At 32.6% G+C, this 14,623-nt stretch overlaps 1 protein-coding gene across 2 annotated transcripts in view; it reads right to left on the reverse strand.

The window, feature by feature from the left end:
* Positions 1-11,721: 11,721 nt before the first annotated feature.
* The window catches only part of LOC127703000 (uncharacterized), a 113,164-nt gene continuing 110,262 nt past the window's right edge, over positions 11,722-14,623 (reverse strand). For both annotated transcript variants that reach the window (XM_052207372.1, XM_052207371.1), the window contains exon 7: positions 11,722-13,908. In XM_052207372.1, coding sequence (XP_052063332.1) covers positions 12,893-13,908 — 1,016 coding nt within the window. In that variant the 3' untranslated portion in view covers positions 11,722-12,892. The remainder of the gene's footprint in view (positions 13,909-14,623) is intronic.

A 14,623-nucleotide genomic window follows, 5' to 3' on the forward strand; every position in this document is an offset into this window, starting at 1 on the left:
ACGCTGTTTTATTAAATTTGTAGGTAATCTCACGTTGTTCTGTTGAAAATGAAAGGGACCGAATGTAAAAAAAATATGGCTTAATATGTATATAATAACCGATAAATATATTAAATTCATTAAATATACTTATGTTTAAATGTCAAATAAAATGCTAGAAATGCAGTTGTAAACAAGTGACACAATGGCGCAGCCAACTGGTGCTCACCAAACTGCACATTTGTTAAGAGAAAACAGTTGTAAGATTTTATATGTATTTTTTTTGTTTATTGATTTCAATTGGAGTATTGCAATATTACTTTATACCTTGTAAATAGCCATACTATTTTCGTATGATAGCGCTTATGTAAGTTTGCGCTCATATAAATTGTCTTTTTTGTGTTTTATAACGTTACACCTTTGACATACATTACCTTATCCAGAGTTAGATTCATGACAAGCTTATTTTATTTTCGGATGGACATCGTTTCATTTCTATAGATTATAGTTGGCAAGATAATTTACTATGTATATTTTTACAAGTAAAAAGAAGACGTATTTTCAGGTTTTATCAAAGTTACTACGTTAACCACTCATAGTATAAATATACAAAAAAAGCTCACATTTCACTAAAAGTCAGTTCTGGTAACGGAGGACTTTGATGATAACGCACTAGAAGATAAAAATTGCATGTCTGTAGAGGATAAATAGGCTAATCAGATTGTGGAGTCGTATATAACACACGAGGATGGTCACTATAAGGGGGGAAACCCGTGGCGCGACATAAATCTTTTGTTACTAAACAATACGATTCTCCCAAAGGCTCGTTTGCAGCAATTGAAACTTATGATGTTGCGGGATGACACAATTTATTAGATGTACCCATGGCGCCTGTCAGTTAATATATATAAAAGGGATACGCCAAGGAAGTGACAAGCATTGACTCTTAGTCAAAGTCAGGGTAGTAGTATTACTAATATCTTCGATTTTATCATGTTTTCTGTCATTTGTTTTATTTAAATCATAAATAGTGATTTGTAAAATTTGTATACATTATCCAAAGAAACTGATTGATTATTTATATCATGGATGGCAGTTTTTTTATCCATGTTTATCTTTTTTACTCTTGCTTATTGTTATATTTTGTACTTACAAATATAAATTGGCAGTAAAAAAGTGTTAACAAAAATACCTAACTCTAAGTTAAATTTAAAAAGAGGGAAGTGAATAAATCCTGACAAAATCAAACACTCGACTTTATCAAACAACGGAACGAATGGAAAACAACTGTCATATACCTGCTTTGGTACAGGTATTTCTCGAAGAATTGGTGGGTCAAACCTGAATTTATAGCTATGACAGTTGTTAATAGTTCCGTTATATTGACAAAATTGGGCGAGCAGCCCAAAACAGACATAGTTGGTTATCGTGAAAATAATTGGGACCCAGCTTCCATAACAGTGTAAACATACATCACAGACACAACACAACTGACAAAATTCAAACAAACATACAAATAAATCTGACAAAGACGATACAAAAATAATTGTTTTGTAGTACATACAGTATAGTAAAACATACTAGTAGTATACACTTTCCCGATTTAGTACAAATCAAGTAAAATATAAACAAAAGGGTATACATAATTAAAACAACACTATGAAAACCCCATGAGTACGAATAACACCACTGGACCCACCCGCACCAGGAACGCCCAAAGGCACACCAAGAGTCATACAATCAAAAGGAACATAATAGTACAAAGACAAATAATGGGAAAACTATAAAATAAATAAAATGATACACAACATCAGCACATAGAATTTATAACCCAAACCCATCCTGTACGATTCGTGTAGGAGAAATTGACTATTTATCTGTCAGGTCTTGGTATTTTCTGATAACCTTTTTGAGAAAAAATGACGAGACGTTCTTTGACAAAATAATGGCTCATTAATTATTTGCTCGGTAACAAATGACGTTTTACAAACTGAGTAGCAGCTACAAGCTCTTAAAAACCGTAAGAGTGCATATATATTCAGCGACCTTTATGTTTATGCAATTGCTAAACAGTATATTAAATATGAGACAACAGTACTTGACCAACGTTGTAAGTCATTTTACAATACACGAACCAAGGTATAAAACCTGCAGAATTAACACGATATCCTAAACCGAGTGAACGGCACTTCGACAGTTTAGTGCCTCCTTCTATGCAAATATAAACATCGCATACCATGCAAATACAGACTCTGTAAAAATCAAACGATAGGGGATTTGAAAAAATGGTAAAATATCAAATTAGACGACTATTCTGGTGGTTTAAGTTTAGACCTTGTGTATAACTTGAGTTAATAGACACGTATGCATCGTATTAAAAACTCTATTCGCGTTGGTGAACGCTAAACTTGTTTAGTGTTGATTTCAGTCGTCCTTCCCACATATCCTTGCTGTTATAATACTGTAGCCTGTTATCCTGCTTTCATCTTGTGCGAACAGTAATGTTAACATAACTGCTTACATAACAGTTCATTTTGGGGTCATCTCCACGGGTCGCGTTTCACCATGTCGATTTCCTCCAATACCTCAATAAAGATTTGGAATTTAAATAACTAAACTGCCAGGTTTAAATTGTAGGACAAACACAGTATATATACATAAATAATAAATTATTACTCTCTACGAAACGAAAGAAAAATTCGCCGAGCCTCGCTTTTCTTCCTGTTTTTTTAAAGATTAAGTTAATTTTGTATTTTACAACAATGTATATATACTAGTATTGTAAACGTCTAGATATGTGACAACTCTAAGACAGACGTTCTCCATCGGATAACCATTGGTTATACAGGGCTAAAGCCATAATTTATATATACTTCGTCTGAAATTTAGCCAAACAATGCTAGATCGATCTGCAAATGCGTTAGATAACATTAGTCGAGTAATGCATTTCCTCGTTGGCTTTATCTAGGTTTCTAACACAGTAGATGAAGTATAGTTGCAAGTATATTTGATATATGCTAAGAGTTTCTTTTAATTATATTGTTAAGGAAATTATTGAACCAATGCATGCATATACACTAAACTAAGTCCTCTGTGCACGTTTTTTCAAACAAATATTAGTAATCCATCACATATAAACGACAAAAGATATTTCATTCAGTGACTGTTGAACTTTCGGGTTTTGTTGCCGAGGTTTACCGATCGTGACATTAATAAACAATCAACAAAGAATTATGGAGCACGTGGAAAATTAGTAAGATGACAGAATGATATTTATTTTTTTTCATATATTTTCCATTCGTTTCCATTTGTTAATTAAACTTTGTCATGGCAGTTGTAAAATGATTTGGTGTATTATTTTTTCTTTCAGCATCAATAACACACGTTTGTTTACCTTTTCTTTCATAAAGGATTTTTCCTTGCACTTGTGCTGTATGATTGCCGAAGTTCTTACGAGAGGTCTCGTGTTAAGGTCACTGCATACGGAAAAGTTATCGGCGAATGACAATACAAGAAGACAATAATTCATTAGCCTTTCTGAAGAATTTGAAAATTTGAAAGATTTTCTTTTTAAAAAAGTCTTATGTTCACGTGTTTTGTGGTTTATCTTAACCATACAAGTATGTGAAACATATTCAATTTTTTTTTAAAATTTGAAGTACCCTATCACTTTAAAGCAATGATGTGTCATTTCATTGACAGAAATTTAGATAATGTAAAAGTTTACAGAAATTACCAATAGATTCATTGAAATTGTAGAAAATGACTTTGTAAGGACAATGACAAATCAGCTACAAAGTAACAACACTTGGTCAGAACCTCAAAAGGAACATTCATATCATGTTTGGTTTCAATCCATTATGCGGTTTTCTAGAAGAAGACATTTGTTTATATTTCCAATAGGATCCTTTGTTAAACTATTTCCCCCGTTGGCAGCCATCTTGGTTGATGGATTTGCTACAAAGTAACAACACTTGGTAAGCACCTCATACGTAACATTCATGCCATGTTTGGTTTCATTCAATTCAGTGGTTATTCGAAAGAAGACTTTTGAATGTATTTCCCATAGGGTCCTATGTTAAACCAAGTCCCTGCTGATGGCCATCTTGGATGATTGATCGCCTACAAAGTTACAACACTTGGTCAGCACCTCATAAGGAAATGTCATGCCATGTTTTATTTCATTCCATCCAGTGGTTCTCTAAAAGAAGACATTTGTATGTATTTCCTATAGGGTAATATTTTAACTAAGTCCCCCTCTGGCGGCCATCTTGGATGATGGATCGGCTTCAAAGTAACAACACTTGGTCAGCACCTCATAAGGAACATTCATGCCATGTTTGGTTTCATTCCATTCAGTATTTCTCTAAATGAAGACATGTGTATTTATTGTCCATAGGGTCCTATGCTGAACGAAGACCCGCGCTGGCGGCCATCTTGGATGATGGATCGGCTTCAAAGTAACAACACTTAGTCAAAACCTCATAAGAAACATTCATGCCATGTTTGGTTTCATTCCATTCAGTGGTTCTCTAAAAGAAGACATTTGTATGTATTGTCCATAGGGTCCTATGCTAAACGAAGTCCCCCCGCTGGCGGCCATCTTGCGTGATGGATCGGCTTCAAAGTAACAACACTTGGTCAACACCTCATAAGGAACATTCATGCCATGTTTGGTTTCATTCCATTCAGTGGTTCTCTAGAAGAAGTTCAAAATGTAAAAAGTTAACGACGACGACGGACGACGGACGCCAAGTGATGAGAAAAGCTCACTTAACCCTTCGGTCCGGTCTGCATTTATAGAAGCTGTTGAAAAAAAGAGAACCAGTTGGAGCTATAGAGGGAATCAAAGATAAATGTGCAATTGCTAAACCAATATAATTGTCAAAAAATGATGTTGCAGACGTTCATGATTATTGTAATATCAGATTTTCCAGGAGAAAATGTTTAGATATGAATTCTTTTTTTTTTTAACAAAACACAAATTAAATATTTTATAAGGAAAAAATAAGAGAATTCTACTTTGTGTAAAACCACTAGATTTTCATAGTTTTACTAAATTGCAATAGGCTGATAGTTGATGTGTAAACAATTATAAATTTAGAAATCCCCGACATGAGTTTCCTAGACTGACCAACTGATAATGTTGTGTACACATGCATGTCTAATTACTTTTTTGGGTAAAATGTTCAATTTTCGGAAAATGACATCGTTAACAACATAAACATTTTGCTGCTTCTTTAAAAAGAGAGGCGAAATTTACAAAAGGGACATTCAAACTCAGAAGTCGAAAATAAACTGACAACGCCATGGCAAAAAAAAAAAGAAAGAAAAAGGCCAACAGACAAACAACAGTGCAAAGCAGAATCGAATACCATGAAAGTTCCAACTGTGTACTGGCTCTCAAAGCTGCACAAAACACCTTACAAATATAGATTTATTTCGTCTTCAAGCCACTGTTCCACTACTTAACTGTCTATTCTACTTATAAGTACACTTGGTACAATCAAAAACCTGGTTATACATTTTTCAAATAAGGTCTACAAAAATAGTGGAATGAATAACTGTTGGAGTGTCAAATATTTGTGGGAAGTACTCAAGAAATTGCATGCTCATAAAGGTGCTTTCGAATCTGTTCAAAGTTTTGAATTTTCTACATTATATACCACTTTGCCTCATAATCTCATTAAGAAAAAGTCACATACCTAATTAAATTGGTATTCAAAAAATATAAATGTTCAAACTCTTAAGGGAGGAATTTGTAAAAGTGAAAATTTGTTTCCCAATCTTAATAAAACTCATATCTATAATGTTTATGTTATTATTTTCACAATAAAATATTGTTTACACTAAATTCTTTTAGGTCATTTTTTAGTAACGACAAAAGAAAGAACTATATCAATTGGACTTGCTTTGATATGCTAACTGCACTTGATAATATTTTGGTTCGATATGGAGATTCCGTATATCGCCATGTTATCGGAATTCCAACGGGGAATAACTATTTGCTGACCTGTTTCTGTATTGATACGAATCACAATTTATGTCTAAAATCACCAAAGACCAATCGAAACAAAATCTGATACAAAAATTTAATAACACTTTTAGATATTTGGATGATATTTTGGCTCTCAATGATGACGACATGAGTATGTACACTAAAGAGATGTATCCTGTTGAACTAACTTAAAATAAAGCTAATACTGACAATAAACACTGCACTTTCATGGATCTTGATTTCCAAATCTCTAACGGGAAGCTTAACATATAACGAAAGAAAAAGTAAAATAACAAAAATACCAAACTCCAAGGAAAATTCAAAACGGAAAGTCCCTTATCAAATGGCAAAATCAAAAGCTCAAACACATCAAACGAATTGAAAACAACTCATATTCTTGAATTGATACAGGCATTTCCTTATGTAGAAATGGTGGATTAAACTTGGTTTTTAATCTAGCTAAACCTCTCACTTTTATGACATTTGCATAGGATTCCATTATATCAACAACAAAGTGCGAGCAAAACAAACAGACCTGATAGGTAACAACCTCTGTATTACTGAAAAATTATTACATCAGGATTTCATATCACAAACTTGTCAACACTTTCACTAAATTCTTTCATCGGTTCAATAACATCATTCGTAAATATAAATCAATCTTATACTTTCAGGTATTTTACATCTCATCTTTTATGGTAATTTGCTATACAAAGCACAAAAATGTCGCCATTCACCTCAAAAGCTAAACAAACCTTTAAGCAGACTTATTCACAAGGGATATAGTTACGATACTGTTGTCAAGTCATTAAAGATGGCATTTGAAATAATGTTTCACTCATAGGGTCTTTTGCATCGGAAATAAACACATGTATTCTAAAACCAGTTGTTGTCATGACATGGGTTATGTTCTTCTCGTAAAATTTATGATTGTATGATATGAAACCCCAAACGGGAGGGCTTGTGGTTGATTTTTATATGATGAAGACATTATCTTTCGATCAGTCTTTTTGAGGTCTGGAGCTGGCATGTCAGTATCTAATATTATTCCTTTATTAATTTATCTTGATCAGTGTCATTTTTCTTCTGTTACCTATTCTAACATCGGACTCGAACTTCTTTTAAAGGGGAAATTCGCGATTTTTTACTTATCATCTTATTATGTTCATAATACCATAAAAAACATATTCACCAAGTTTTATCTGGATACGAACACTAATAAAGAAGTAAATTGGGAATTATTAATTTTATTTATTCGAACTTCCTGACTACTGTGACGTAGTTTAAGTCTAATTGCATGCCGGGAGTGGATTTAATCTCATATTAAGTCTTGTTCGTTAATCATCTAATAACGAGATTTAAAGCGCAACGACGACTATTTTGCGTATCTATTAACCAACAAATAATTAAGTGAGTAAAGTGATCAGCCGTGCAACTTTTTAAATTAAAATGTACGATTTATATTTTAGGGATTTCTGATTTGATTATAGTAATAAAAGTAAATCATACAATAGAATATTTTTATGATTTTTTTTTCAGACGGATATGTTGAACAAACATATAGGCCTATAACTGATAGTGTAAACAAAATGCATGTTTGTATTCTCACCTTTTACTTCAGTTCAACAAACATTTCCCGCTAGTACTGTGTAAATACAATGTGTATTATACTCTGACACTACCTGGTAAAGGCGTGGTTGAATTTACGACAATTAAAAGATTAGCATTATGTTATTTCGATCTTCACAAGAGGGTTGTTTGGCCTCAAGGGTTCACGTTTCAGGTTTGAAAAACATAAAAAAAAAATGATAAAAGAGAAGTACGAGTTTGATACAGAAAAAAAATAAATTATTTGGGGAGGAATATGGTGGCAAAATACCTGAATCGCTGTTATATATATTTTTTTATATTTTGCTTTAGCTCAGTTTTTAAATAAATAGGTGGGTATTTTGTTGTAACATTGAAATTCTGAATTACTTTCAATTAAATAATTTTATAAATAAAAATGGCCCACGAAAACGAGCGTATAAACCAAAATCTACTATTCTAAATTATCATCGGTAACCTTGAATATTTAAATGTGCAGAGAAAATTATCAGTTACATTAATATAGTTTGGTCCGTCCGAAGCGATTTTCATTTACCTAATCGGGAATGCCCTTATTAAATTATTTAAAATCTCATAACGTATAAATGCTTTAACTATTTGACCAACGATGTTTAAAAAAAAATTAACAGAATCAATCCAACGTCAACTTACCTTTTTTGAATGGAGACAGACCGGCGGAATAAATTTTCAATGTGCTTTATATCTTGTACCTTTGCAAGACTTATCATTCATTCATAAACCCACTCTAAACCAGAGACATATATACACATATATATGTCTGTCTAAACTGACAAGAAAACTCTTAAGCGGACAAGCAGTATATTCTTTAAATTTCTGTGATTTAATATAAAGAAAGAAAAAAATCCCGAAATTAATTTGATACTCAATATTTTTCCTGGAAAATATTCACATCCTCATTCGGTCTGAAAATAAGATAAAAATTTGGTATACAGAACATGTAGAAGTGTGAATGTCATAAAACCTTGTTATATTAGATACCATTATAATTGTGAACCTGTATACGTAAAACCTCATGGGACGCCACCTAACCACATACAGGTAATATACAAGTAGCTCTGTTATACCCGGAAATGTCAAGGTTAATCACTACCGATACAGAATGTACCAATGCAAAGAAAATTCTGATGATTTTGAAGCATGACCATTCATGATTTTAGAGGAGTCTTATATGGGGGATTGCCGGAACGATTTAAATTCTGACTAGATTTTTTTTCTCAATTTAAATCACTGAACTAAAAAAAAAAAGAAGAAAACTACGTCAAAGATCATAATTATTCTTATAAATTCATAAATACAACGTTCTTATTTTATAACTTTCGATAGACTTGACCTCCACCCCCCCCCCCCCCCCCCCCCCCCGAACCTGGGAACAGTATATCGAACAATGTATATGTTCCTGCCCAAATCAAAATAAAAAGAAGAAAAAAGAAAGAGATGAACGGTAAGTCACATCAGATTCAGATATTTATATAGTTGATTGTCGTTAACTAGAGATACATACATGTCTCTGCGTTAACTTATAAAAATAACAGGAAAATATAAACTTGAAATAGGTTTAAGATGAATACTATGCAACTGCGGCACCCCTTTTTATCACAGCGTACATGCATGTATTTTAATGACTGTCCGTTATTTCGATTAAGAATGACAATTGTACGTGAAATCCTATAGTTGGTGAGACTTTTTCTACCAGATATGCGACTTTTCGTATTTATATTTTCTCTTATTACTCTCATTTAATATTTTATGCATAAGTGCAATATTGGGAATAGTTTATTCCCACACAAGCTAATTAAATAAATTAATCAACCCTCTAGCTGATCAGACGTTAATACAACTACTATCAGTCTATCCGGAGTGCAGTTTCTTTATTTTTTCAAATAGGTTTTTTGGGGATCATTAGTATACGTCCAGTGGCATATATCACATGCATGTCGGAACAGGATAATTGACATACGGTACTATTAGAACCATGTTCACGTTATTATACATTGTACCCAACAATTGTGATGATGACGATTTCATAAACTGTTCGAGAACAATCTAATTGTAATATGAATCTGTGATTTTACTATGTCCATAATTTTGATGAACCAAAGCAAGTTAGACATCGACCTGTATTTAAATCAGATTGGTTCTTGATGTTTCTCTCTTATATTCAATATACATGTATATATTTGAAATTGCGACTATCTATAGTTCCGTAACTTTCTATCTAGGCGTATAAACCAATGATCGACAAGTGCGTACATTTTTGTTAAATCAATATTTGTATGTTTCAAAATGTCCGCAATTATTGACAATGAGTATATACTTACATTTTCCCCAATTTACCCTTGGTAAAAATGTAAATAGATTTTTATTTTATCAAATCTTTTTTTGGAATTATTTAGATTTTCATAAATATCATTCTTAACACCAGAAATGATATTTATAAACAAGCGTATAAGTTTAATAATGACAAGTATATCACTATCGGACACGCAAGACAAAGATGTATATTACACCTGATAGTTTTTAAATGGAAAGTTACAAGTTATCGGCCGTGTACACTGATCAATACCCTCAGAATTGAAGCGATGCATGAACTTGCATTATGTAATTGTGTTATAAGAGTTTTTAAACCCGACAGGAAATCGGTGAATACCTGGACGTGTCACCTCACAATACTTCTGGGAATAATTCCTTTAGCCATGCTGGTGATCAGATAAGGGAAGGTCCGAATTTATTTAAATAAGTTTATTACATAAAAGAATTATGAACAAATTAGATTTTCGAAAACAATCTTACACGGAACACTTATTTATGACTTTGAACTTTTTAACTAATTCCCATTTAAATTTCTTGTTTCAAAAACTTAGACTATTATATGTTGCTACAGTAGTCTCAGCAAAAACTTAGTAAAAAAAAAAACAGTTTAAAAACGACAGACCATAGTTATTTAAAAAAATAATATCATTTTCCGTATCAAGTTAGTTAGGAAAGGTTGCACAACCATGTCTATTATAATCATTTTTGTGACCCGGGAAACTGTTTATGCTTTCCTTGTCGGATAAAACAACCGTACGCTTGACAAGATATCGACACTCAATTACGACTACGTTAGGTTACTGCTTGTTTTGGTCCTTTGTGGTTTATAGATATCACGTGGTTTCTTAAACCGGGAAGATGTCAAAATGGCCACATGTAACCCGAATAATTCAGTCCCTCCCCGTGATCGACTCTCCCACTCGCGAGGTTAATGTAGACATCGTAGAGCAGTGGAATATAACGACTGAATTATTCAGGTTAGGACACATGCAGAGAATTGATACTCTCAATTTAAAATCGATGGTGATCTCTTATCTAGCAGAATAAAACTTTAATATTTATGAATTTATGCTTTTTTATACATAATGAACATAATATCAATTTTTCATTTTTTTTTGCGAAGTTTCCCTTTAAACTGAGTTTACTGTGCGTATTGGTGTGTGTTTGTTTATTCCACATTGGCTAGAGGTATAGGGGTAAGGTTGAGATCTCACAAAACATGTTAAACCCCGCCGCATTTTTGCGCCTTGTCCAAGCCAGGAACCTTTAGCCTTTGTTAGTTTTGTGCGTTTTTTTTAACATTTTGGTTCATAAAATGTTTTTGAGTTTAGTGTGGCGTTCATTTATCTGAACTAGTATTCATTATTGTTAGGGGCTAGCTAAAGTCCGCCTCCGGGTGCGGGTTTTTCTCGCTGCGTTGAAGACACATTGGTGGCCTTGTGTAGTTTTTTTCTGCTCTCTGATAGGATTATTGTCTCTTTGAAACATTGCCCGTTTCCGTTCTCTATTCTACATGGTAAATTAATTAAGCTTCTGAGATCATTAATAATTGATGTGTTTCCACAAAGGCGGAGTTTCGACAAGATCAGTAGCAACTGACTTAGAGAAAGGTAAAGTGTGATGTTACTACTCCTACCAGAAAGAAGTTTTTATGCATAGTGTGTATATTTTCTTCATATGTTTAGAATTGTGGTGATGGAGTCCTTTCTTCTGGCCAAAACTTAATTGATTTTTTGATTAAAGGCATATCTAGAAATTTCCCCATGGTACACGTGTGAATTATATTGAAGTAAATGATCGTGACGTAGAAAAATTTTAATTTATTTGATTCTGTCACGTACATTTTGATATGAAAAGGCAATCTTAAATGAAATTAGCTCCTAGATGTGTGCCTCTATAAGTCTGATTTTGGTGCATGTTTTTTTTTTACAAGTTATCTTAAACAACCGTGCCTCCGATGTACAATAGCATCAATATCACAATTTGTATACCCAATTACTTATGAATAAAGGTTGGTAACTTTGTTGGAGGTTAAATTAGAGAATGATATGCAATAGAAAAAGTCCGAGACACGGTTTTGGAGGTCAAACTGTGCTTCATAAAAATCTATCAAACAGTTTGGAATCCCATGAAAAGCAAAGAAGCTAATTTCATTCAAATGTGTACATCACAATCTAGCAACTTATAACATTATAATCAATTGCATAATGATCATATAATAATAGATTATACACATTTGATAGATAAAACTTTGCTTTCTATTGATTCTTCCTTTATTCTTTTAGCTGTATGAAAGAAATAACACAAGTATGAAGTTGCCTTAAAAGATAACAAAATGTAATGTATTGTATTGTATTTTGCTACCTTAATCTGAAATTTTTAAAGTTATGTGTCCTACCAGCAAAATCACTATTGGGCAAAACATATGAAGTAAAGACATGAAATGCCATATAACCCTATTTTATTTGCATGCATATTTTTCAATTTATTTCACATGAAAACCTAATGACTTAATATGCATGTTATCTCTTACAAATAATTCACAAACTTTGTATGGCAACTGTTTCTATAGTAGAATGTTACGAATTTCACACAATTTGTAGGAAAAGTCGTGCATGGAACTGTCCAAGTAGTACATCTAAACATTTGGAAACACAATAATGAAAATATATCATTAATAATGTTGTGACATTTGTTGTAGTATTTTAGGAAAAAAACATTTCTTAAATCACTTGTTTTTAATACACAGTGTTATAAAATTTAGGTAGTGTTATGTCAATTGTTTTGCATTTTGAATATAACTTCGATGGTATACATGTATATAAATAATTTTTCACAAGCATTTTCAACTAAAACTAGAGCCAAGACAGAATGTTATTTCGGCATGGTCTATGCAAAGTTATATTATAACTATCATTGATAAACATGACAATGTCTTTCCAACGATGCTAATACTAAAATCGTACAAAAATTGTATCAATCCATTTTATTATTTGAATTAATGTATACGTTTATATGTTTTTTTGCTGTCAGTGAGAATTCAAAGATTTTTCCTGTGTTTGTATCTGTATACAGTAGATACTTAGTTTCGGTTTCTTTATATCCAATACATTTTGGGACGTTTATACCATCTTTTTCGTCAATAAGTAAGGTAAGCTTTCCACTTTTAGAATCAATTTGATAGATAAAATTGGGGTTCTGGCAAGCTAATATAATATTTTTTTCGCGAAAAAATGCTGTGTTAGAAACATAAAGTATGCCTTTGGGACACGAAACATGGGTGTCCCACAGAGTATCTCCTTTGAAGTTAACGCAGTAAACGGCATTTTTATCAAATAATGATATAAATATACACCTTTCACTAAAGCTGAGTGCGACTTCAACAGAATTTTCGGTGAAATCACCGAATCTCATCTCAGAGTTCCAGATAATATGTAGATTTTTTCCTTCTGTATTCAAAATACCAAAACGCCCATCTTGTCCTAATCCAACTCTAACTACAAAAAGGTCTTTATTGTATGCTATATTTAAGGGTTCACCTAATGTTTTCAGTTCGATTTCCTTGCCCGTATAAATTATTTTATCTGATAAGATTTGTAAATACAGTATCCTATCTTCATTTGAAAAAATTGCTGCAACGACATTGTTGTACAGCGAGGTGACACCAATCAGTTTTGATTTAAGTTCATTAATACTATGCCACTTATTCTCCTCGTCTAGAACCTTCAGGGAATTGTTTTCTTTGTCGACAATCAACAACTGGTTATCACCTAATATGACTATCCTGTCAACTGTACACTTTTGATCACTTTTAATATCAAGTTCTTTCGATAGGTTCGAATCGTACATCTTTGTATACTTTTGTCTAATACCCTTACATTTAAAACATTCTTCATTATGAGAGGTTTGAGAGAAATCACGTTCAAGAGTTGAACAATTAGCATTTTCTGTCGTCCTCTTCTCACAGATCGAACATCCAGAAACTTTCTTACCTGCAAAAAAGAGGTGAGAGTGTCAAATATGGATACGACAGAACATTCATGACTGTTTATTATAACAGTGTCACGTTATATGTTATATGAACTACAAATGAGCAATACATAAAAAAAACCAGAACTATAACATAATAATACAATCATCAATAGACACCAAACAACATACGTTCTTCAAAAACAGATAGGGCCAAGATTTAAATCGTCACAAGCTTAGATTCAATTTAACAAAGACTACCATATATCTGCAATCAGTCCAAAATGTTGCCGACGTTTGTACATCCGATTGGACATCGAACATTAACGTCAGAACAGTGCAGAAACATACGATGTTGTGCAATTCATAGTGTGAACCTGTGTGCAGAATTTCCGGACAGAAAAGGCAATGAATTTTAAAAATTTTGACAAGGGAAGAAGATTCAAATAGGGCAATCATAAGTCAATGAAAGACAAATATGGGCAACCATAAGTCATGTAAAGACAGATATGGTCAAAAGAACAATAACGATAGGACAAACAACAGTTCATACTACACCACACAGAAAACTTTACTAAGAGTTTCGAGTGATACATTTGCAAATTGATATCAACTAACATATACTGATCAGCATTAAGAATTACTTTCTTGCTGTTGTGGAATTGAGTGGTATTTTACCTGAATGGAATAACATAAGCATTATATATGTATTATTTATCATTCAAAAAACGTTTTATA

The sequence above is a fragment of the Mytilus californianus genome, unplaced genomic scaffold, assembly GCF_021869535.1.
Source record: "Mytilus californianus isolate M0D057914Y unplaced genomic scaffold, xbMytCali1.0.p SCAF_5, whole genome shotgun sequence".
Classification (NCBI taxonomy): domain Eukaryota; kingdom Metazoa; phylum Mollusca; class Bivalvia; order Mytilida; family Mytilidae; genus Mytilus; species Mytilus californianus.